This window comes from Calidris pugnax, unplaced genomic scaffold (assembly GCF_001431845.1).
Source record: "Calidris pugnax isolate Ruff unplaced genomic scaffold, ASM143184v1 scaffold42, whole genome shotgun sequence".
Lineage (NCBI taxonomy): Eukaryota > Metazoa > Chordata > Aves > Charadriiformes > Scolopacidae > Calidris > Calidris pugnax.
In genome coordinates this window covers 3,432,943-3,459,878 of record NW_015090920.1, presented here as the reverse complement: position 1 = coordinate 3,459,878, position 26,936 = coordinate 3,432,943, and the positions used below count along the sequence as shown (strand labels likewise).

Here is a 26,936-nt window from a genome sequence, read left to right as displayed (position 1 = left end):
ACTGTATGTATAATTAATTCTAGTAATACAGACCTACAAAATTCATGGGTGCACACACTGCAAAATGGTGTGGAAAAGGCCCTTCTATAATGTAACAATTTCAGCTTCTACAGAATAAAAAAATACTGCTTTTTTATAACAATTTCAGCTTCTACAGAATAAAAAAAATATTGCTTCTTTAAGTGATCAATAAGGTAAACTTTCCTGTTCACCAGTAGCGTTTTATAAAAATATGTCATGCTAATTGAGCAAATTCTTCAAGAACTATATATTCCAGCATATTTAAATTCTCATACTTTGATACTTTTTTCCCACCTCAATTCAGATGAAAAAAATTTAGGAGGCACAGATTTTTATTTTCTATTTATTTTTATTTTCTATTGGGGGGCTATAGAGCTTTGGGAAGTCCATGGGAAAACCACAGGAAGATTACCTGTTTCTGTTATCCCCTTTCCCTCTTGTGTGGCCCTCTGGAAGAGGAAACTCAGAGTATTTCTAGAAAAAGGGGGAAAAAAAGAAGAGTATCCTTGGGATATTCTGCATCTGGCCCATTGCTAAACGCTTGCACAGTGCCTTTGCTTGCCAAAGAACTGAATTTATCCACCACTGAAATTTTCAGGCTGGCAATAGCTCGCAATCCTCCCTGAGAAGGCGAGTCTCTAGAAGGCTGCCAAATCTCTTCAATTATGGTAAAAAGATGGGTCTTGGTGGCCGGCAAGGCAGACCAGGAGGTAACTCCATGGTGACTGGTGGCTTGGACCCTCCATCTTGCGGCCCATCTCAGGGTTGTTTTGGTGTTTTCAGAGGAGCCCAGCACAAAGGGTGATGAAGAACAGCCCTTCTTTTCCGTAACCCTATCTTGGAGGCCGCCCAGGTTCCCACAGCCGCGCCGAGCCCCCACAGATGGGGGAAATTTCATCCCTTCCACTATTGAAGCCAAGTCTTGGATAACCCACTGTGCAAACACGCAAGCAGAGGTAGAATTTCTTCCTTACCAGGCTGCTCGCTGAGGTGCACGGCACATTTGCTATATCCAGGAGCCCGTCTAAATAAGACGGCATCAGATTAGGCTCTGAAAAGCATCCTTCAGCCAAATTTCCCCCTCCCTTAAACAGGCAAATAACAAACGGGCAGGTGAAAGAGAAACACAATCCTAGAAACTTCTGCGGCTGTGTTTTCTACTTCAGAGGTGAGGAGAGATCTATGTTTCTGACTTAAAATGGCAGAAATAGCTTTAAGGCGAACTGCCTGGAGCAGAACTCAACAGCAGAGTCTGAAATTTATTGAACATCACATATTCGTATTTAAAAAAAAAAACCCAGCGAGCTTCCCTATAACTAATACGATATAATTTGTCAAGTAGCCAAAAAATCTCCCAGCAAATATGCAAAATAACTGGAAGATGACGGTCATTTTTGCTGTAGTCTTTAGCACCATTTGGAGATGAAAAAATGCCTGCCTTTTCTTACCTTCAAGCCAAAGGAAGAATGAAAGATTAACTTTAGCAACTTAAGAAGCGATATAAATTTTGATTTAGGACAGATTACCTCATACTTGTCTGGAACTTGAACAAATGAAGACTAAAAATGCAAGGCATACGCAAGAACAGCTGTGATTTCTGACTTCAAGCCTGTTACTCTTCTTGGAGAAAGCTGGTTCAGTGGAAAAAGAGAAGACAAGACTGGCCAGGTACCTCAGGTTCCCTCACAGTATAGCATATTTTCAGCATATGACTCTATTAATGATCATAAATTAAAGTTTATGTAACTTTATGACTGGCCATATCCGTAATTTAGAAAATCATACAATATAGTTATCCTAGGTGAAAATGTATTATAGATACAAATGTCTTAACTTTTGCAGTGACATCATTTATCAACATTTTTATGGTTAAAGGATTTTAGTGTTTGTGAGGCAGGTCAAATTTATATTAATGACACAATCATATTTCTTCATACCAGACTCCTGCTCATCAAATCAGTCATCAAAAAGTTCATGCTTACTTGACACCAAAATTTTGCACATGGATAATTTACATCCTTTTAATGAATTCCATCTGAAATTACTTTTGAAATTTCACAAATAAACCCTTTTCAATATTTTTTTAGCCTACAGCTCTCCTTCTCATAAATTCATTAGACGTTTCCTGCAAGTCACCAAAATAAGATTCACTGGGAATGCAATTACCAGATTTACCATGGGAGACGCGAGCTTTAGTCTCTTTGTTGTGCACTTTCTTGTTTTTAAATTTCAATGCAGTTGTTCTTTTCTGCAATAATTTATCTGTTTTATAATATTTTAGAGGAGTGCAAAGGAATTGGCACTCAAAAGCTGTTCAAGGTGGGCTGACAACGTCAGCAATTCTAGCCGAGACCCAAGGAGCTGGGAAGTGTGCAGCAGTCCCTCTCTTCAAATCCCCCTTCTCTGTTTCCATGCTTTTTGACACAGTTTGTCTCCCCACTTCACAGAATCACGGAATGGGTTGGGTTGGAAGGGACCTTTAAAGGTCACCGAGTCCAACCCCCCTGCAATGAGCAGGGACATCTTCAACTAGATCACTTGTGCTTGTCCTTCCACCTGAACACCAGTTGCTCTCTCCTACGATTTCCATCCCACCATACCTTTTGAAGGACTATCAGCATGTAACTTTTTAAATTAAACTAAGTAAAACTTTCATTTAATCAGTAGATATTACCAAAAGCCTCTTCCTCTTCAAGAAGAAGAGTTCCACTGTTCAAAGAGGGCACAAACTGAAAGACAGGGAGGTCTGTCTGAACATCAAGAAGCACTTTTTTATTGTGAAGATGATTGGTCACTGGCAGAGAGGATTTGGAGTCTCCATCCTTTGAGATATTGAAAATCCATTTGGACATGGTCCTGGGCAACTGGCTCTAAGCAGCCCTGCATGAGCAGAGGATGCTGGACCAGATGACCTCCAGAAGTTCCTTCCAACCTCAGCCATGTTGTGGTTCTGTGAAAATGGCACCAGCTACAGCTTCCGTATGTAGAAACAATTGGAAGAGGGGGCCATTTTTGACAGAATATAATTTCTTGTGCCACTTTCTACTGAAGGATGTTTAGTGCATCCAGTAAGAAGTATGTGTGTGCGTATATACAGTGTGTAAAATATAACTGGAAAAATATTCATAGATCTTTAAAAAGTCTATAGAAGTGACTTCAGGGATATGGTGAATGAAACTTGAGGAATTTCTTCTATTCTTTTACTACAATCTTCCAAAGAGAGAACAATTCATTTTTACTCAAATAAATTAGCCACTGTACTTCTAAATTCCCCAGAAAGTTGTTCTATGTTCACAGAGGGAGTTTTACTGTTTTCTTTGTAATAAAGACAAGAATGCAAACACTTAAGAACACAGCTTTAGCTCAGAGCTGAGACAGGTATGCCCAGGATCTATATTTCAGATAGTTCTTCCGCTTTGATTTATTTTTTATTAATACCATGCACTTAACTACCGTAGTTTTAAAAAAATCCTCATGAACAAAAGATACAGACTAATTGCTACAAATATTTAATTTAAATTAGGAAACCTCAGGACAGGGTGTTGTACTGGTCATGTGCCCCAACTGAAAAACTTTTGACGACTCTACAAAAACTGTACAAATTTTTATTCACATTGGTAGTTTCAGAATGTTTGGAGCCAAAACAAATATTATGTTGTTGCTGTTCCTTCACAGTATCTGCAAGACCTACCATCATCACCACAACAAAAGATATCCTCATGATTCAGAGGCCAGTTTAGACATGGATGTGTGAAGACCTAACCGTGACGTGGTAGGGAAGCACAGGGAAGAAATCACTTGGTGAAAATGAGTAAGATTTTCCACTTCACGTTTGTTAAGCAACTAAAACCTCAAGGAAGAAGTACAGGGAATGAAGGCAGCAAGGTCAGCTATTGCACAACTGTAAGAGAAAATACTGTCAGAAAAGGGAAACCTTTTCCATGTCCTTATAACTTTGGGAAGTTCATTTCAATTAGATTGGCACTTCTGATGATAGACAGATAAATAGATTGATAAAGAGATATTATATGAGGTCTTGACCTCAATGACGCACAAGCCCTCCAGGTCTATTTAACAGAGAGCTAAATCCTTATTGCCATCAGCAGCAGATTTAATGATCACAGAAGAAATTAATCACTGCCTCGCTCAGTGCACAAGCTGGACACCATATTAAGAGCCTATTTTCTTCCTTCTAGGTTTTTCCTCATGAAAATAAATAAGTAAGTAGATATCGCCTGCTTCATCAGTGGTTGTAAGAACATCTATTCATCAGCAAGGACTTCAAGAAACCTATACAGTATTTATATCCTGTGCAAGCCATGAACTCTTACTCTTTATCAGGTATTGAAAACTTAATTTTTATCACTTGAAGAAATTGCTTACAAAGCCTGTAAAGGCCAAACATTTTCTTTTACCCTAAGAACCCAAGTCACAGAAAGGCAACACCTAACAGAGGTCCTGTTGCACTCTCAGTGATCCTAACTTCTTTCTATTGAGGTGCCCAGGAAAGACTAGCTATACCATAATTAACCCAAAATAGGGAGATTTCAGCAAAACACTCCTGTGACGATACAGCTATCAGAATATAGTCCTTATTGAAAGCCCCAATCCTTAACGAAGGACACAATCTCTAAGAAAAGCACCACTCTCAATTCATGCTTCCTCATCAATCTACCACAGTACAGCAAAGCCATTTCTCTTTTGGTAGAAGATGAAGCAGATGGACTACTGAGTCAAAAGCCCTGGAGATACCCACAGGGAGATAAATGACCCGAGTGAATTGTACTGTCATATAAGGTTGCCAAAGCATAATGAGACAACCGCATTCATCCTCCAGTACAGGAGGAGCAGGAGTATGTTTACATTAATTGTACCTGTATCCATCAAAAATTACAAAAATTTACTTGGGGGGGTGGAGAAGCAGCCTGATTCAGCAGTGGCACGAAGCAAAACAATACGTCCTTTGGAAGGTGTACACTGCAAACATCCTGGCATATTCTACGTAAATTATACCACACGTACTTGGAGTTCATTCAACTTTTTTTTTCTTTTCAGATTAACAACACAGAATTTTATCAACGGCAGAAAACAGATAAGAAAACATGTATGTGCATGTGTGTATACATACTTCTATTAAAAAACCCCAAACCCGCACATGTTTTGTCTTTTCTTTTTTTGTTGATATTTTTCATTTTGTATTTTCTTACCTTCTACTGCCCTCTTGAAGAAAACTTTACAGCTGCCACAGGTAACCACCCCATAATGACATCCAGATGCCTCATCTCCACACACCAAACATACTTTGGAAGGTCTTGAAGATCCAGTTGATACACTTCTCAATGAAGAGCTGGAGTAAAAAAACAAAACAAAACAGCTATGAATATTTCCAATCACACTGGCCATAAGGCAAAGTTCAATTAAGAATTTATAGAAGGTATATTGCTCAAGGCACCTAACAATTAGGAAACCACAACTCTTTCTGGCAGCGCCTGGCTGAATACATGAATTGCTTTAATTAGTAAGTGCAATATTTTTATTGTCTGTTTTAAACCACCCATAATATATCAATGTTAATGTAAGAAGCTACCACAAGGGCAGTGGAATTTATTAGTAGCAGATGATTAAAACTGAAAATAAACAACAAACGAACAAACCACCCAGGCAGCAACCTGATAGCTATAAATTTTCTTTGTTTGTTTGTTTCAAGCCCTCACAGCTAAGGAATACCTGTAATAAAACCACTAAGACCACTTTATGAAGTGGGATGCGCTCTCCTGTCCACATTCCTGCTTACCACAGCAGTGCTCCTGAAGCTTATATCTAATATTTCCATGATTTAGCAGCTTGCTTTTGAAGTAGTTTTGAAGCCTTTTAACATTCTGCAAGGGCAGAAGACTCTTCCCTATGACTGTAGGTGCCAGAAAAGCAGCACTGGAGGTTCAGAAACCACACTGAAGTTTTGCAAATGGATGCATCTTGCAAACCCAGCTTCGACCATCAATTGCATTCTTAAAAGATGGGGCATTTCTGTTGGTATTTTTTTGAACCATGACTCTCTGAAGGTATTTTTTGGAAGTATTTTCCACTGGCAACTCTAAAATACAATGCTCTTCAAAAGCAAGCCACATATTATGATGCAGTGAGTCTCCTGCCGGTCACAAGCGGTGTCCCCCAGGGCCAGGTATTTGGGCTGGTTCTCTTTAACATCTTTATCAATGATCTGGACGAGGGGATCAAGTGCACCCTCAGTGAGTTTGCAGATGACACCAAGTTGGGTGGGAGTGTCGACCTGCTGGAGGGTAGAGAGGCTTTGCAGAGGGATCTGGAGAGGCTGGATGGATGGGCCGAGGCCAACGGGATGAGGTTCAACAAGGCCAAGTGCCGGGTCCTGCCCTTGGGTCACACCAACCCCCTGCAGCGCTCCAGGCTGGGGGCAGAGTGGATGGAGCTGCCTGGTGGAAAAGGACCTGGGGGTGTTGGTGGCCTGTCGGCTGAATATGAACCAGCAGTGTGCTCAGGTGGCCAAGAAGGCCACCAGCATCCTGGCCTGTGTCAGGAGCAGTGTGGGGAGTAGGACTGGTGAGGCCTCACCTTGAATGCTGTGTCCAGTTTTGGGCCCCTCACCACAAAAAAAAGACATCGAGGGGCTGGAGCGGGTCCAGAGAAGGGCAACGGAGCTGGTGAGGGGTCTGGAGAACAAGTCTTATGAGCAGAGGCTGAGGGAGCTGGGGGTGTTCAGCCTGGAGAAAAGGAGGCTGAGGGGAGACCACCTCGCTCTCTCCAACTCCCTGAAAGGAGGGGGTAGAGAGGTGGGGATTGGTCTCTTCTCCCAAGGAACAAGCGATAGGACAAGAGGAAATGGCCTCCAGTTGCCCCAGGGGAGGTTCAGACTCGATATTAGGAAAAATTTTTACACGGAAAGGGTTATTAAGCCTTGGAATGGGCTGCCCAGGGAAGGGGTTGAGGCACCATCCCTAGAGGTGCTCAAAAGACGGGTTGACATAGTGCTTAGAGACATGGTTTAGTGATGTGGGGTGGGTTTTTTTGTATGGTTTTCTTTTGGGTTTTTATCCAAGTTAGGTTGATGGTTGGACTAGATGATTTTAAAGGTCCCTTCCAGCCTAGACGATTCTATGATTCCTCCCTCCCTTCTTCCCCCGGGAACTGGAAATGCCACCTTAATGCAATCGGCACGCTCGGAAAAACGTGCCAGATCCTAAAGGAGATGAAAGCTTTGGATCCCTCCCACGCCTCAGCAGGGCCAGGGAGAGTCTTTCGTTCCACACAGCCTCTTTTCTCCAGGTAAACGTGACCTCTTGTATTTCTTCACACATTATCTCTCTGAAGGCTGCCAAACAACCACTAAAACAACCCTAAAAAAGGCTTTACACAGGTGGTAAAATAATCCTACAGTTCAAATTGCAGGTCACAGGCTCTTTGTCAGTCATTCATTGGGCAATGAAGTTCACAGGTAGACTTAATTCAAACATAAGATAACCAGCTTGCTTAAGAAATCTTAAGTATGCAGCCTTTGCCTTTTTCCAACTTTCTATCTTCCTTTAAAGAGGTACACAGAGGCCAAGTGATTTACCCAGGGGCACAGCACAAACGTCACTCCAGATCAAGGACCACAACCCTCCTGGCCTGCAGCCTTAGTGTAACATCAAGTCTAAATGTCTTTTTAAATGACAGCGTTCAGATGCTAATCAAAATGTTCCAAATAGTACTCCTGCTCTTGTCTGCTCGCTAGTCTGTTAGATTTACTAGTTTTAGCCCTCGTGCTATTTATACTTTCATTACATAACATCACACTAGTTGATAATTGCTAGGTGATGGCATTAGCTCATCTGCTAGAGAGACAAAGGAAAGCCTCATCAAATCTATGTTTAAATTAAGTTCTGTGTGCTCAAGTCCCAGGCACACTGATGCACGCTGCATTGATCCATCCCGAAGGAAAGGTATCTCCTCCAGGATTTGCCAAGATTGCTCCAGCATCCAGCTCTGCAGTTGGATTTGTTTCGTCAATGAACAGGACTTTATCCCCCTCACACGTTTCACACTGCACAAAAAACATTAAACTTCTCATTAAACAAAATTTTCCAAAGGTGTCTGCTTCCTCGAGTAAATGTGAATAACTTGGAAAACTAACTCCTTGGTATTTTTCTCTTTTTTTTTCCCCTCTTTTTCATTGCAAACGGTGATATTTTGTCTGAGAAGGGAAAACATTTCAACTCTGACACACCACCAAAATGTCTCAGGGCATTTGTAATTTTGATGCTGCATGCTCCCATTTCTTCGTAAGACCAGCAAAAATTTTCCCAGTCTTTCTAACCTGAAAAAGGTCAGTGCATTATTTTTTTTTTTTTTAATATCTAAAAAAGGTAGTTCTGTCAGAGAGCACTTCCTGTGGAGAAATTGAGGTTTCCAGGGTATCACAGCAGTATGCGTGGTTTTTTTACTTATATATATACACACACACATATACACATGCACTCTCTATATATACATACTGTATATATATAAGTATGTATTAATTTTAGTTGAAAATAAATTGTCATGTAGGATTTGCAGAAGGTGGGGAAGCCTTTTTTTTAGATGCAAGCTACCCTATAAAATTTCACTTGCACAGAATTATTGGGTAAAAAAGCCTGTAAAAGCACATTGAGACAACAGTTGATGCATGACTATTATTAAATGCCTACCTAAGACGTCATCTATAGCATATTTTACGCAGTGCTTCTCTAAAAAAAGGGGTTGAATATAGCTGAAAGGTGAAGGTACAGCTTGAATATAAAGCATGTATTCAACAACTCAGCTTCAACAGCATCACAGGTGGAAACTTAACATTCTGGAATAAAATTCAATTAACTCCCATACATCCTTTCAGTCAGTTTAAAAGTGGAATAGGTTAAAACACAAATGAAGTATTTTCATTCCTAATAGGAGTATTCAACATAGAGCAATTTTCAAATACTCTATTGCAAAGAAACATTTATATTAGCTGTTGGTACTTAAACCTCCTCCAACTTGTGCCAGCTCTAGCTATGACTGTCTTCTAATGAACAATGTCTGGCTTGTTTTTAAAATCTCATATGTTCTCTTTCACCCATGCTACACTAAAGTATTTGCCAATTCAAAAGGCTATTAATATTACCTCATACAAAAGCAAAGTGGTGTTTGTGCATACCTGCAAACAATAAAAGGCCAAGTCCAAAAAAATATGCTAAAATCATATTGCTAAACCTCAGATTAAGTCATTGTCTCCATAGAAGCTCTTCTTTCTCAACAAGGCATGTGTGGATGGTTATACCTTTTCCTCCTGAATCTCTCTTACATTCAGACTTGACCATGGTGAACAAGATCCGCATCAAGATCCGACCGGTGAGCAAACTACCTCATTTCAAGGCCAGACATCCAACGTTTATGACACAGAAACACACTATTTATTCATTACTTTTGTTAAACCAAGCATTTAATTAATCAGTATAGCTCTAAATCCTGTAGTATGTATAGGGAGAAACGTCACGCTAAGAAAAAAAATCAAACCCAAAACACTCTGAAAGTGTTTTTCATGCATGCTCCAAGTTAAATATTTCCCTTCTCATTAATTTTCCACAGAAACATCCCATAAATTTCTATTAAGTAATCCTAATGCAAACTGGTACGGGGGAAAAGTTACAGGCAGGTAAAACTTAATAGGTGAAAACTAAGTGTTAAAGTCAGTTGATTTTAACAGTTATATACATTCATTTCATTTTAGTTCTTTTTTTTTTTGAGCTTAGTTTGATTTTATTTTATTTTTTTTTGCTCCAGATGAGAAGTTTGGTTACAATAATCCAGATTATTTACGTAATACATCATTCTCTCTTTTGAAAAAATCAGAGTTGGTCCAAATAAGAACAGATACCATGAAAAAAAAAGATCGGAGACCTTACAGTTGACTTCCTGGACAGCAATTAGCCTACTGCCAAATATTTATTTGAATGACACACTAAATCTGACACCTGCGGGCCACAGCAGGATCAAGTCTTAAACTTTAGACCAAGTGAAAACGCTGTGTTTATGTTTTTGCCCAAATCCAAATTAGAGCCTAACAATTATTGCTCCAAAATTCACAGTTTGTTGTTTTGGTTTTTTTTTTAAACTTTTACACAATGGACTATTGTTGACTCAGAAAATTTCTTGTGGGCAGCAACCTACTCTCAATACAAACTTCTAAGTGAAAACACATGAAATAGTGCCACAGAGCTGGCCACTCATCACCGCTTTCAGAAACCAGTGGTTTCCATAGGTTGATTAGCTGTTATTACTTTCATGCCTCTTTCATTATTTCCAATACAAAGGGGAAAAAAAAAATAAAAAAAGCAAACATACACAGCCCTCCATACACACACACTCGGCAGGATTCAAATACATGAGATCTAACAGCGCATACGTATTTTATCGCAAGGCTTTTACAGCCAAGGGCAGCGTGGAGCAGTTTAACAATGCCAAATGTATCTTCTAAATGATTTGTAAAATGGTTGCTTAGATGGCTCCACTAACATCCGTCACGTTGTAGGGTATGTGATTAGGAATAAGCCTGATTTATTATCCTCGACAGTACAAATGCTGGCAGTTAAATGCTGACCTTGACTAGCCATTGCCATCAAGCTCATTTGTGTCTCTGCAAGTTGGCTTCAGTAATAGTTATATGGAGAATTAATTAGAAATAACAGATTTTGTAAAGGAGAGTCAATAAACCTACAGATAATCCAGCATTTTAAAAGCTGATTATATAGGTTATTATGCTTTTCAAACCAGATGTCATACAGGAGCACAGTTTAAACAAACGATGCCTCTCTGATGATAAAATGAAGCACTCCAAAGAAACAGAAGCCACAATTATGAATCCCAAACTCATTTGTTCCAAGTGCTTTTATTATTATGAGATCTAATTCCACATCATTGACTTCTCTTCTTCATACAGAAATTTTCTAGCAGTAAAACAAACAGAAGAAAGCTGGGAACACCTCAATTAATAAAGTTATGCAAAAACAAAGGTAAAAAGAAGTTGAGATCAGCATCCTATTTTCAAGAAAAGAAAAAAAACAAAAAACCTTTAAGAGGAAGAATGATCAGGAGATTCAAGATGCAGAGACTGCCAGCATCTTCCTTCTACCCTCTCATCTCGTTTCTGAAGGGCAACCTCCATCAAGACTCATCCTCTACTGGGGATGGGATCCTCTACTGGCACATGAAAACATGAGAGTCAACTTTGCACACACAGATACTGAAACTCACCTTCCTGTGGTCCTTCACAACCATAATGTCATCGGACTGGCTGAGCATGGAGACCAGACCTTGGTCTGGCCCAGCCTTCCCACCCAAGCAAGCTCAGATGGTCAGGAGGTGGCCAAGAGCCGACCAAGAAGCCACCAAAGAGCCCCTGGTGCCACCGAGCCAGTCATGTCACTGCAGGAGCACACCCACATGCTTGGTCCTCACTGACCTCCATGCAGCAGGCCAGATGATGCTGCCCAAGGGAGACAAAAAGCTCCCACACTCAGTGACAATGCAGCTCCTCACAACTCGGCACTAAAATCAAGAGATTGATTACCAAGTTTATGCTACCCTGCAAATATACTTTTTCCTCCTCCATATAGCCCCCGAATTCTTCCTGGTTTCCACAGCTAATCTCACATCCCCAAGTGCTTCCTTTGACTCGTCACTTCTCTAGCAGCTCTCCTTGTATCTTCTTTTCTTTAACTCATCATTCACTCAGCCATCACCATAGATGGCATAACCATCTCCTCTTCACATTAACTCCATTATTTTTGTGCGTGTTCACATAAAAACAATTTCACTGCCCAGGTTAACCTACTAATTATTTAGAAGACGCTTCACTGGCTGTCCAATAGATTATTTGACCACTACACAATGATGTTGGTCACAACCTCCACCGGCAGTGTGTACCATCTCCCAGATGTTGCTCCATGCTGCTCATTTTAATTGTCAATACTAAGGCTTGACCAGTATCAGTTTCTAAAAAAGTTTCACTGCAGGAGGGCACCCTGACTCTCTCATATAACTACTTGCAGATCAGCAGACTGGAAAATGGTTATTTCTTAAATGTCAGGCTGTATAAACCAATCTTCTTGTCAGCAGACCAAGAAAGCATGGAGAAGCAAAAGGTGCAGGGATGAAAGGATCCGATTTTTGGAGGAGAAGGCAGCCACATCACACCTCATGAAAGGTTGGCTGAGGGAGCACCACTGAAACCATGCCACCTCCGAGCCTCAGCAGCAACACTCCTCCATGTAGATGGAGCCACATTTGCCCTCCGACCCTTGGCAGAGAGGCATAAAAATCTCTGAATAACCTAGCTGCTAATTCTGCTGGCTGAGGTTCTTGGGGTATCATCCTGCTCCTACAGAGATGAAGACAGACATCACTGGGATGATCACCCATGCATCCTGTGGTGCATCAAGAAGAGCGTGGCCAGCAGGTGGAGGGAGGTCATCCTGCCCCTCTGCTCTGCCCTGGGGAGGCCCCATCTGGAGCACTGGGACCAGTTCTGGGCTCCCCAGTTCCAGAAGGACAGGGAACTGCTGGAGAGGAGACAGCAGAGGGCCACAAAGATGATGAGGGGCCTGGAGCATCTCTCGTGGAGTCTCCTGCTCTGGAGACATTCAAAAACTACCTGTTCTCCTTCTCTGGAGACATTCAAAAACTGCCTGGACAACATCCTGTGCAACCTGATCTAGGTAGACTGTAGACCCACTCTGGTGGGGGGGGTTGGACTTGATAATCTCCAGACGTCCCTTCCAACCCCATATGATTCTATCACAGAAACGGTTGTACTTCCTCGTCCAACCCCATATGATTCCATGATTCTATCACAGAAACGGTTGTGCTTCCTCAGATAAAACATTGAGTCCTATTTCCAATATATACCAACCCTTATACCTGCAGCCTTTGAAAAAGTCTAATTATATTATTTTTTTTAAGACTAACCCTTAAAAACAAACAAACAAAAACTTTAAGACTCAGAATACTTTTTTTTTTTTTTTTTTTTAAAGACTAACCCTTAAAAACAAACAAAAACTTTAAGACTTGGAAATCTTGAACAAAATCTAAATATTTTAGGGAAGCTGTGTACTTCAGTGGACATTATGGATGACAGACACCAAGCATAATATCTGAAGCAGGTGTAATATCTGCACCCTTAACTCTGACATCTGGATTATTGTAACAGTCCATAAGTAATAAAAGTGGTTAGGGGAATAATTAATTTTTTTTTTCATGTCTTCTGTTTACTAGAATAACAAAGATAACAATAACATCCACTGAAAAAACATTTTCAACGTGAAATATTCAGGAAATTCAATTAAGGAAGAAAAACAACCTAGAAAATAGTGTTTTCTTGTGCTATAAATCAATTATTTCTGAAATGTCCCACAATTCAGGATCCTGAAGTTCTTACTTGTATTACCATTTATTCACTTTTGTTGGCTTTGTTTCAGCTAATGATGAAGAACTCACGAAATTGAGTGTTACTTGCTATAATTAAAAAAAAATGGAGCAGTATCTCACCAAAATAAACTTATTTTTCCGCCTACACCTTTGACGATATATTTTTAAGGAATTTAAAAAAAAAACAGACAAATTCAGTAGCTGTGATATTACATTTAACTTAGTGGTTACTCTCAATTATTATTATTTTTTTTAAAGCACAAAAATATTGTATTCCAAGACAGAAAACTTTCAATTGTTTGAACTTCAAGTCCTGCAACTGTAATATAAATGTGTAGATTACAAAATTAATCCAGTATTTGTACTTTTCCCCTCTTTAAGAAACGCTTGGTACAATGAAACATGCAGAAATCAGAGAGGAAAGTGCATTTAGTTAAGGGTAAGCAAACTGAGAAATCACATGGTTTCTTTCCTCAGCAACTCCAACTTTCACATTAAGTTACTACTTTATTTAGCAATGCCTAAGGGTGATATATCCCACTTGTACCTGGATCTTAATTATGGAAACAAGCCAACTTTGACACACACTGATAACTGAAAAGGCTCTACATTTTCTCCCACACCCCCACACAACCCCCAAACCTTAAAAGATTCACTCAGGATTTTAAAAAAAGCATTTAAATTGTAGTGTTTATTCTGCAAATAGAAGCTGATGGGTTCTCCTGTGCTGTAGTCACCACCGAACAGGTTCCTGGATTTAGTTTAACCTTAAGGCATATGTTGATTTTACAAAATGAAGCAAGCGTACTAAGCTCCTTCAGCTTCCATTTACCTCGGTGGATGCTGACAGGACCCAGCATTTTCCTCAACCCAACTGCAAGCCTTGACTTTTCCTTGACCTTCTCTACCGGAATCTTTTGGTAGCGACTAGAGTTGGCTATCCAAATCTTTACCTCAAAATAATCTGGCAAACACAGAAAAATATAAACTGGAGGGTAAACATAAGTGCATTCTGGTGGACTGAAACAGAGGAGTGCTTATCTCCTAGGGAAATAAATCTACTTTTTACCCACTAATCCAGAGATTGGAGAAGTTTAACATCCTCCCGATATTCTTCTGCAATGCACTTTTTTCCTCTAACTACTGCCACAACGTACCAAGATCAAACTGCCCCAGGGAAATAGAATTTGCTTGTTCTCAATTTTTTTTTTATTTAGTACATAAATATGATAATCTATTGAAATGGAACAGCTAACCTAGATGGCAATTTCCTACCAGGAGTAAACCTTCAGCTTTGGAAACCAGAGACCAACAGTGAGCCCCAACGGCGCATTTGCTCTGAACTTTTCATATTTCGTTCACTTATGGAATTAGTGCAGTTTAAATGCATGCAGTGTTGGTATTTGTGCTGCCGATTCTAAATTGCCATATATCGTACGGCAAGATAAGGCAGGAACAGTTTATCTGAAAAATGATCTAGTTAATTATTGAAAGTCTATTGGACGGGTGTGAGGGGGTGGCAGTTGGTTTAACTCTTTCTTCTCCTGCACCTGCTCACCTGCCATGGCCAAAAGGAAAGAGATCTAACTTTGAAAAAAATCCACTTTTTCATAGCACCATCTCATCTTCCACCCCTGAAAAATGTGTAAACTAATTATGTATCCTGATCACTCGCATAAGAGAGCACAGCAGTGTTTACTTGGTGAGGCTCTGCTGCCTCCTTGGTCAGCAATATTTTAAAACTGGTTTACCTGCTGACGAGGGCACCAGTGGGAAATCATTACCATGAGGAACTGCAAGCAAGACAAGACCACCTGACTATTTTGCTCTGCTATTGAGGATTTCTAAGACAAGGAAAAATTGAACAAACAGGGAAGAAAAATATACGTAGAAGTGAAATGCAGGGAGATGCTAGCAGCAATAAGAACATCTCTTTAAAAACCCATCTCTTTTCACATAAATCTTACTTTTTTTTTTTCAGATTCTTCCTTTAGAGCCTGAACAAGCAGTTCCTAAAAATACCTGCCTTTACTTGAAATCTTTATTTTATGAAACCCTTATTCCAGCAATGACATTGATGACCAGAGCATTGACCATTTTCAACCTTGAGAAACGTCATTCTGTTGCTGAGACAAAAGTCTACCTGGTACATCTGGCAAGGGTTTGGCCCCCTACATCCTAAAGGAATACCTGTATCAAAAATATTAGTTTATACCAGAAGCAGCTTGGTCCAATCGTATGTACTTGCCTATTACAAACTATTTGCTTTATCTTCTGAGTGCACGATATTCTTACAGAGAAAGCCATCACACCATTAATGCTCTAACCATACAATCTAAAGTTTACAAGAGTTCTGTAATCATATTAAAATAAAATATTTCATAAAAGCAAAAACTAAACTGAACTGCCATCCCCAGTCTATTGGGGATTAAAATACCTCAACAGAAAAACCTCCGGAGTAACCATGAAACCATAGGGAAAAAAAATGCACCAAAGCACAAAAAAAAAAAAAGAAAAGGTTACCATGGGAACAAAGGCTATTTTCCAACTTGTCAAATAAAAGCCCCAGTATGGCAGACCTTCACTCATAAGAGCAATCCCACAGGCTTTGAAAGGCAACACGTGTAATTATTGCTTGAGCCAGAAGAATCTAATGGGTGGATGGAGGGGGAGTTTGCCCTTTCAACTCCCTTGTGCTCTCCCACATCCAACAAGACAAAATTAGGGTGGATGTTGAAAGCACGTTGGCATCACGCTACCAGCACACGTATATATTATAATTCCACATAGGAACAGGAACTAGCAGTAGGAAAGTCTGCACAGTAATCTCAACTTCGTAAACAAGGGGTAGGGAAAAACAAAAGGCAACAGACAGCTCACAATATTATTTAGTATGAGTTACCAACGCGGAACTGAGCAGAAGAACCCAAGCTCATAAGCCTACCAGAGAAATTCCTGACATGAACAGACCCCGCAACGTGCTGTGAGCTCCGCGTCCATTTGTAAAAGGAAGGTTGGAAAAATAAATAATCCACTCAAGTTGACCTTACTCATCAAAAGGCAATAATCCTTAATGATGTTAGGTACTGTGATTTATGTTTAACTGGAAGATTCCAGCTTGGCACTTGTTTCAGATGACACAGTAAAAGCCGAGCTCCAACTTTTACCACCATCTCTGATTAACAGATATTTTAAAAGGCAAATAGTCACATTATTTTGAAATCTCTTCTGTGACTTCTAAAAACACTATTTTAAATAATGAAGGCTTCATTTTAACTAACATTATTCCATTTTAAGAAATTCAATCTGTTCATGGTGTTTTAATGCATACAATTATTACTCGATATAAGAAATAAGAAGACTCTTGCAGCTCTAGGTTGGAGAACTACACAGATGTTGGAGCAGTTTGCAAATTTGTCTTTTCCACCTTCCTGGTCCCACTGCCTCAGTAAAACACCTTCCTAAAACTAGAAGGTAGAAAAGCCAAGATAATTTCCACTTCTGTTTCTTCTACTGTTCCCCTCATCGTGTTCACGTGCTTTTGCTACCTTTTGACAATGCAATAAAAAGACAGCTGTGATGTCTGAGGAACGTCCAAGGGTTACAGCGAGCAGAATATGCCTGCATTGAGTAGACAATACAGGGAAAAAAGATGTTGGGCTCACACCTGTGAGCTTCTGGGAGAAGGAGAAAAAGCAAAGAAGGAGAAATGGGATAGGAACAGGTATTCAGGCAGACCTTGATGTGGCCTATGAGTGATGAAGCTGACCCTCATTCTACAATCCCTCATTCTTCTCACTGTGGCTTCTTTGCTTGGCCAACTACATCTCCAGTGGGCTTTGCCTGTGCCCATCTGCAAACACCATCTAGCCTAGGGCTCACCTCCCAGTCTCAATGACTCTGAGGATGCTCACCAACAGTTTGCAATCGGATTTGCTCCAACACCTCTGCAAGTCCTCTAGCCATCATTTCTTCAAACAATGTACCTAATGTAAAGGTGCCACTCTAAGGCCGGGAATGAAGAGCTGATGCCTTGGAAACACAAAATGAAACCCAAACCCATCACATATTAGCTTTAAGTTCTAGGTGTGCAATCCCATGTGTAACCTGGTTTTCAAATATAACCCATATATTATGTTTCTTCACCAGCCCACTATGAAGTTTCTCTGTTGAACTGTTCCCCATAGGCCAGCCTTCCATAGAGGATTCTCTCACGTTTTCATAGAGTATTCACCAACCAGAGTGAAATAAGAAAAACACTCCCATTTTCTCTTCAGTGCAAACAAGTAGGTATGCAACCCTTCTCCTGCCTTACATTTAGGAGACATATTTGGTGGACCTGTGTATCACCTTGGTCTAAAATGACCAGCTGCTGATTAAGGGTTCTGTGGTACCTTTTCAGAAAATACACCGATACAAAAATCAAAGTTTTAGAAGTATTCTGATCCCGGTCCAACCTGTGAATTGTGAAACAGCCTTTTCAGGCTTCATACCTGCTTGTAAAAATTGTGATTACCAGGGGACACAGCAAGTAGCAGCTCCGGTTCAGACAGGGACATCGCTTCCCACTTGTCCCACCTCTGCTACACAAAGTGACAATCTGCAGAGATGCTTAGTTTTATATTTACCCCAAGGTAAAGTACAGTCACTCGTGTTGGTGGTGATATTGTTGATTGCCACATCTATTTGCACACTTCAAGTCCTTCTGTCTTCCCTTTGCCCATAGCTTACGTGAAGGGTCAGGCAGTAGGGACCAAAAGAGAGATACATTAATGAGTATTCCATAGTCCTAAAACTCATCCTACTGTTATAGAAGGAACCCAGGTATTCTTTCCATCCTTCTTCCTAACTTAGAAAGCCAGGTAAACAGAACAACTTGGGGGTGGAGAAAGAAAGAGAGAGAAAAAAGATCATGAACCAGTCATCTTTGAAGAGCCTTTCCCTCTATTTTCTCTCTTGCCAAAGAGCTTGTTTCAAAACGGACACATAGAAAAAGATGTTTTGAACTGATCATCACCATCACCAGTTGGAAAGACACTGCATACTTGCAGCCACAAGAGCAATTAAGGCAGACAGTATTGCTAGAGCCTGTGACCCCACAGTCCCAGCATCTATGTGACCTGTGTATGTGCAACTGCACCAATTGCCCTCACGCTCTACAGCTTTAGAGTCACAATTTTTGATTTTACACATCCCTTGGGTTTGGGTAGAATTATATCTATTTTAGACACCAGGAGGTCATGACAGAGGAATGGCTTCGGTCATAAAACAAAACAGCATCAGATCCAAAAATGCAGTTGTTCGGAGCTTGCTACAGAAGTGAAGACTTTTGAGGAGAAGTACTGTTGAATCTTAGAAGATTTTAGAAACTAGATGCACAGTTAACACTGAAGAATCACTTTTAAAAGCAACAATAATTACATAATAGGAAATCTCTGCTCTCATTAACTAAATAAAAATTCTACCAATAGCCTGTACAAGTAGAAGGTAAAATCAATTGCATGTGTATTTTAAAAATATTCCAAACCCCGAAGTCTTTCAACCCCCCTTTCCCTAATTTCACAGCAAGTGTAACCACTGACACGTAATAGAGTTATATCATATTAAATAACTATAGATTTTAACTTTTAAATCAATTAAAATACCCCTCCATTATATGTCAGAGTGACAAGTAATAGCCTGCTGAGTGCCATGGAAAATTTTGGTCAAATAGCAGATGAGGGCTGCAATCACTGACTGATACCTAGAGCAAAGGCTTTTGGTAATTCTCCCACAAGCAATCACAATTGCTGACAAAGTTCAAATTTGTCTTGACAGGATTGTCAAGGCAAACTAGAAACGTTCACAATTGCAAGTCAAAGAATTCATTTTTATTCAGCTGAAACTCACTCTACTGCTCACATACTAATGATACACAGTACTGTACCTACCGCTCTTCTCTGGCTGAATAGCTGAAAGCCACGCAGCAAAGACTAAAAGAAAATGGGATTATTAAAGGAAAACACAGACCCAGGGAGTTACGTTCTGCAACTAACCCAACCCCAGCTCCTCTCCTAAATCCTCTGCTGGATACTGTCAAAACTCCCTTGCAATATATAGCAGGCCTTGATTTGGGAAGGCAGCTTCCATTTAACTTCACTGGGAATAAGAGCTGGTACAATAATTAAAAATACCACTGTCTCTCACGTTTCCAGAAAAGGATGTTTAACACTTTATGCACAAAAACACGTTACAGAAGAGGCAAACTGACAGTTGAGTGTCCACAATTACGTGCTTGTGCATAAATTTACACAATTTACATCGTAATCAAGGCGTACAGCAGAGTGAGCAAACACTATTACCCGCTAAGCCATCACCCAAAGATCTCATTTCTGCAGCCTGGCTGAGGCACGGACTTTGAATTTTCTATAGCAAGGACCAAGATATTTACAATCATCGTTAAGCCACAATATCCCTCACTGACACCAGCAATTAAAACCAAGCAGAAAGAACCCGATGACACACCTGCTTTGCTCCACGAAGCAGTTTCTGCCTATTCTAAAACAATCTGCTCCCCCAACCCCCGCTGTAGCTGCCGAAATTATTTCTGCTATAAACAGGTGTGCAATATGCAGCGTAAGCACTTCGGGAAGAAAGAAGACAACTCAGTAAAGAGTAAGTTTTGAGGACCCAGGGTTTCAAACCTTGCAGCAATCACAGCATAGCTTATTATACAGCCAGAGGATCCAGGTAGCCCCTGCCTATCCCCACTTACAGCCCTTCAGGCCACTCCAGGCAGCTCCCACTCACAAAGCATTAAGATACCTACAAGTTCTTCTTACTTCCCTATCTGCTTTCCACATTCCCAATTAACACACACACAAAACAAAGCAAGTGCTGAGCTCCAAAGTATATGAAAGTGGTTCCACTGTTGTTTTTTGGTTGTTTTGTTTTTTAAATTATTAAGTTGTTATTCGGGAGCAGAAATAATGAAACTTAGTTTTCCTAAGGCTTTCTCCTTCTTGCTTGCAACCTCTAGCAGGAGAAAAATGCAAACTATCACCTTCCCTCCAGTGGGGGCACTAATTGGGTGCCTCTCGCTCGTCCTGTCACTTATTTTAATGGAACTGGTAAGAGATAACAGCTAAAATTGAAAGAGGTAATAGCTACCCACTGTCAGATTTAGTTGAAGTTGGCTGACATTCAAAACTTATTAGGTGGGAACACACAGACAGCTCGGTTACATAAAACTTAATTTCCTTAAGGCTCTGTCTCGGGTTCTGCTGGACTTGCCACCATAACCAATAGTTATGTAGGAAAAAGTGCTCAAAAAGCTCTCATCTCTTTAGAGCTCTGGACCTTCCCACCTCCTAGCGTATTTAAAAAGTGTCACCTACTTAATTAAAGCAAGCAGTCCTCCCCAAAGAAGAACCTGCCCTCCATCCCACCAAGCGTGTCCAAATGCACCCTGAATAGTTATGTAGGAAAAAGTGCTCAAAAAGCTTTAGAGCTTTGAACCTTTCCACCTCCTAGCATAGTTATGTAGGAAAAAGTGCTCAAAAAGCTCTCATCTCTTTAGAGCTCTGGACCTTCCCACCTCCTAGCGTATTTAAAAAGTGTCACCTACTTAATTAAAACAAGTAATCCCCCCCAAAGAAGAGCCTGCCCTCCGTCCCACCAAGAGTGTCCAAATGCACCCTGAGAGCCCAAACAAACCTTTCTGACTCTCCTCATCCCTCCAGGCTGCCACCTCTTCCTATCGTGGTCCACAGGTCTCCAGCGTCCACCTCGTCGGCACAGTAGTGCCACCTTCTCCCTTGGACCCTCCAGGTCTCTTTGGGGGAAAGGAGTGGGCAGTCTCACTTTGTGACAGGACTGAATATTTGATTTAGCTTATTCAAAACCAATTTAATCATCAGCGAAAACAGCATTTTCAAAAATAGAATCATATCAGGTTGGAAGGGACCTCTGGAGATCATCCAGTCCAACCCCCCCACCAGAGTGGGTCTACCTAGAGCGGGTTGCACAGGATCTTGTCCAGGTGGCTGTTGAATGTCTCCAGAGAAGGAGACTCCACCACCTCTCTGGGCCTGTTCCAGTGCTCTACCACTCTCACAGTAAGGAAGTTCCTCCTCACATTTAGGTGGAACTTCTTATACTCAAATAAACCACTCAACGAATAAGCAACTCAAACTCAAGTTTGTGCCCAAAAATCTTGTTGGCAGCCCTCGCCCGAGCTCATCTGAGTCAAGCTCAGTGGTAGCTGAGGGGCTGGACCACAGCCCGTCAACTCCTCTCTTCGCCCCCACCAAGAATATTGCCCACAGGGGAAACCCCCGTTCCTCAGTTCAAAACCAGCAGAAGACTTAGGCCCAAATGGACTGGACGCTCCATTTCATACTTTTTTTTTTTTTGTAATTCATAATGACTGAAGCAAAGCATCCACCTCCTCCAAAAAGAGCAGACACGAGACAGCAGGCCTGTCCTGTCACACATCAGACACAGCGCTACCAACGGTACCTATGCACCTCTGAAGTTCTTCTGCCTGCTTCTGGAAGAGTTTCCACTAGGATGATGAATTAAATCCTGCTGTTCTGTACAGGAAGAGTACTTTTTTTTTGGCTGAAGTTGATAAGAAATTAACCCCGTTTTTGCAGCACGTTAAGAGCTACAGATACTCGTCTGATGCAAGTATTTTTGTTTTGTTTGTTTTCCTTGAGCTCTAGGTTTGCGTATACCTACAGAAGGTTAGATATTGAATCTGCAAAAGCTTGGCCACAGTGGACAAGAGTCATCTTTTGTGTACTTTTGGACTCTTTCTATATCTTTGCAATAGTTCCTGGACTTGCCTCAGAGCCACTCTGTTTTTAATGAGTCCCCAGAAAGCAGCTTCAGGCACCACACCGTCCATCCTTCTCTTTGAAAATCTACATCTGTGCTCCTATATACACAAAAACAGCGTTTCTAATCTGAGTATTTGAAAACACTTGGAAGAACGTGACACCTAAAACCCTTTCCAGGCCTTTTACACCAGGAAGGACTCAAAAGACCATCCAAGAGGAACTGGTTAATGCTCGGAAGAAAGGAGGCCCTTATCCAAATTTCACAGTCACAGAGAGGAATGTTAATAAAAGTAAATGCATACCAAGCACTTGTTTGAAGTTCGGTGCTGCTTTCATTCCAGAAACGCTGCTTTAATCTCCCAAATGCTGCTCTGCCTTTTGTTATCCTCTTTGGTGACTGTGTTGTCAAGCGCAGCGCCCAGGCGACTCGCCGCAGGAGCAGCAGAAAATGGCCTACAAACGTCTCGCCTGTGCTGCGATGGGGCACGTTCCCTAACCAGAACCTCAGTTTTCCCCTCACAAAAAGCCATCTGGCAGAATAATCTGGAAAGTCAGTCCTTCCTGGCTCTCCAGCATCTGGGAACCAACTGCTGGCAGAGACCAGGCCGCAGGTTATCAGCTGCGTGACCTTGGATTTCACTGAATTTACTGAATTTCACTGAATTTTTAGAGTTGGAAGGGACCATAGAGAAAGTTGAAAATTCCCCCCAACCTCGTCAACACGGGACGCAGTTTCTCCTACTGCAGGCTCCAAGCACGCGTTGAAAGTTGAAAATTCCCCCCAACCCCGTCAATATGGGACGCAGTTTCTCCTACCACAGGCTCCAAGCAGGTCAAGAAGCAGCTCTGCCTACGAGATGCTATCAGGGTGTGTTGGATGAAGCCTCGCTTCGTGCCCTTTGGACGTAGAGAAGTTGAGATGTTCTGCCTTGATTGGCCAGAGTTGCCTCTTGATTGCCAAGGGCTTGCCCCAACAGCTGAATTTTGCCGAAGCATGAAGATTACCCTTGAGATTAATGGTATTACAGGCTTTGGTTTACTTGACAAAGACAATACACAGACCTTTATTCTCAGCTTTTCCGAGACTTCCTTGGCTGCAAAATTGCATTAACTGTTCCTCAACCAAACCTCCAGGTCTGCTGACCATTTTTTCAGCAAAGGCAGAAGGTTTTTTTTCCTGCAAGAAGTCAATGATTACACCCGTTTCCAAAGCACGAGCTCTATTCTTTTTTTGTAGAGTTGAATCTCTGCACCCTTGAACTTCTGAGGAATCATCTTCTCGTCCTTGATGGCTGTAAACAGTTGTCCTTTTGTCAGGCCAGGTGGTGCCCTCTGCTCAGCTACTCCAGCAGAAGCACCACGAGCGCCCGCCGCCCTCCTCTGCAGTATTTACAGGACAGACACAAGAGTTTGTGCTATTTTGCTGCCAGCTGCTCTTGGGTGGGGGTAGGCTGGAGAACTTCATTTAATGCTTCGTCAGAGATGCCAGATGGACATTTTAATAAACTGGTGAAGTGCTCGCGCCACTAATTCGGGATTTCCTTCTAGCTGGTTCTCAGCGTTAGACCATCTTGACCACGGATTGATGCACCACCACTGCCTTCACAGCCACACACTAGTTTTAAGCAGCCATAGAAGATCATGTAAGTCCTCAATGCCTTTTTTCTGCCTTTACAGTTACAGTCTAAACTGCTGGCAACCCCCCAGGTTTTTGCAGGAACCACTTCTGCAGCCACAATAAAGCTCACAGTGGCCACAGTCAATGCATAGCTGAGAAGTTTTTACCAGGCAGCCCCAAATGCAAGCCCTAGGGGCTGCCTTTGGTCACTGTGATTGCTCCAAAAAAAAAACACTGGCAGTAGAAGGTATAACAACTAAATAAAAATACAGGAAAAAAAACCAAAACAGAATAAAAGTGGCTTTCATAAATACTGTAGAGTATTAAAGCCCCTCCAAAACAAATAATGTGCCCCTTAAGGCTTTTACTAGCTATGTTGAAGTTACTCTGGTTGCACAAAAAGGAAAAAAACCAAGAAACTGTGATACGAACAGAGCCTAAGAAGTCTATGAATGAATATTGATAAACTGCTGATCGTGATGCGCCATAATTATTCTTAGAGCATGAGGTCACAATCCTAAATAATGAAACTGCTGAAATAATATTTTTAAAGTTTCATCTTTCCCTTATGCATAAAAATCTCTGCTAAGCCTGCAAAATCTTGACCTCAAATTTAAGGACATTATGCTACTTTAATAAATTATATAGAAGGCTTGACTTGTGATCAAGAAAATATTAAGGCTTGGGTTATTATATTTTACATTATTTCTTTACTCATTAAACCTGAAGAGCTTGCATTAAGGATAGTGTAATTTAATGCACTGCCACAGTATTAACAAAACACGATATACATATTTAAATTCCAATGCTGTGAAAGAGATGACAGGGACAAACTATGTACTGAAAAGCTGAAATCCAGATGATGAAAAAGAAACACACCATCTTTTATATAAAGCTAAGGGCTTCAAAATTTTAACTGGAGACCAAATTTATTTTAATAGGTATTGTGTCCTAAAAAAAAAAAAAATAAATTACAGAAAGATATCTGGATTACTTTGGATACTGTTGTCTTAAGCTTTATACTTAATTAGAATTAGATGGGAAAGTTGGTTGGTGTCTCCCATTCCTCTTCTAATATTTGAAATATTGTTGCTGCTCCTGATAAGGCTGAAATAGGTCTCTTTGCATGATGGAGAAGTTATCCACCAAGATTGTTACTCAAGTGCACAAGTATGGCCATCGCTCCAATTAACTATTTATGAGCTGTTCCACTGCTCTAGAAAAAGTGCACTGCTGTCAGAAAAGAACTGCTCATTAGAAACCAGCCCGTTAAGGTATTTTTAAATATAACAATGCGATTTCAAGTAGACATATGTGCATTATTTTTTAAGGAGAAAAGGAACAGAAGCGTTTTACTCTGGAGCTGAGTGGTTTAAAAATTTAATGAAGGAAGGATTTAAGATTGTACGATAGGAAATAATGTCTCATTGGCAGAAATGTAGTTAAAATAGCCCCGCAAACCTGTTCCATCTTTTATTTCTGTGCCCTTTTACTCTAGGCATGCACATGGTCCCTCTCCCTCACCACACCAAACCAGGGTGGGTGCAGTCTGAAGACTGGGTGTTGCTTCCACGTGGTTCCTCCCGTAAGGAAGGACCTCTTCCTGTAGGAAAGCTTCTTTCTACATCAAAAAAACACTGTTGGGAATAACTCCGCTTCCACGTGGTTCCTCCCGTAAGGAAGGATCTCTTCCTGTAGGAAAGCTTCTCTTCACATCCCAAACACTGTTGGGAATAACTCTGCACTCCAAAACTGAAATTCCACCCCCCCTCAAGTGGAGTGAAAATTAAATTAAAAAAAGAAAGGGGGTGGTGGTGGTGGGAAGGCAAACGTGTCCTGGTCTAACTTTTATCAACCATTGAGTTGCTAAACTTTTGAGAGTTCTCTGAGGTGCTGTGGTTATTACTGATGGTACAGAAAGGTTACATACACCACTTTCGTATTACCACAGTCCTCAAGTGTTTCAAGAAATTCAAATGTGTAAAACAACCACTACTACTTGAAGCTGTGCCCTTTGTTCCCAGTTTTCTGCAATTTCCTTATTAAAAGTACCCAAGAAGCCACCTCATGCGACGCTCTAGCAGGCAGAGGTATTTCGGACAAATTGCAAAAATATTTCGAACCTAAATTATCAGAATGATGATAATCAACACTAAAGCACTACCTGTCAAATTGTTACTGAACTTCATCTTCTAAATCACTGTCTACCCAGTTGTTCCAAATGCACGTAGTTAACGTTAGTCCAAATGAGCTTGTTGCTTAAAATACTGCTGCATCCCACACATTTGTTCCTGGAAGATAACATGATGGTGCCCATCTGAAACGCCGTCTGGCACGTTTACCTGTCTCAAGTGCTCACGTTAATTTGCAGCATCCTCCTCTGCTGCAAGTTCATCAGAACAACATTTTCATGCGATGAAGCACGCGATTCATTGTAATCTACGTGAGGACACATTACCCAAAAATCTATTAAATCAAAACCTTGCTATACATTGCTAATACTCTGATGTTAACCTACTGCTCACGCTTGATCTTAACGTTTACCCGCCCACAAGACCAGATCTCTGAGGGTGGCTCTAGTGATCCAACTCTTCACCAGCTTTCTTCTGTGTACAGGGAACTACTGGAGAGAGTCCAGCGTAGGGCAACAAAGATGATTAAGGGATTGAAGCATCTCCCTCATGAGGAAAGGCTGAGACTCTTTAGCCTGGAGAAGGCTGAGGAGAGACCTTATTAATGCTTTTAAGTATCTAAAGGGTGGGTTGAAGGAGGATGGAGCTGGACTCTTTTCAGTGGTTCCCAGTGACAGGACGAGGGGCAACGGGCACAAGCTGGACCATGGGAAGTTCCACTCCAATCTGAGGAAGAGCTTCTTTGGGGTGAGGGTGGCAGAGCCCTGGAAGAGGCTGCCCAGGGAGGGTGTGGAGTCCCCTTCTCTGGAGATCTTCAAGACCCATCTGGATGCAGTTCTGAGTGATGTGCTCTGGGCAACCCTGCTTTGACAGGGGAGTTGGACTGGA

General features: G+C 41.1%; 1 protein-coding gene across 1 annotated transcript in view; it reads right to left on the bottom strand.

The window, feature by feature from the left end:
• NR3C2 (nuclear receptor subfamily 3 group C member 2) overlaps positions 1-26,936 on the bottom strand; it is a 248,423-nt gene that overhangs the window by 104,330 nt on the left and 117,157 nt on the right. The window contains exon 2 of the mRNA XM_014950015.1: positions 5,229-5,368. Coding sequence (XP_014805501.1) covers positions 5,229-5,368 — 140 coding nt within the window. The remainder of the gene's footprint in view (positions 1-5,228; positions 5,369-26,936) is intronic.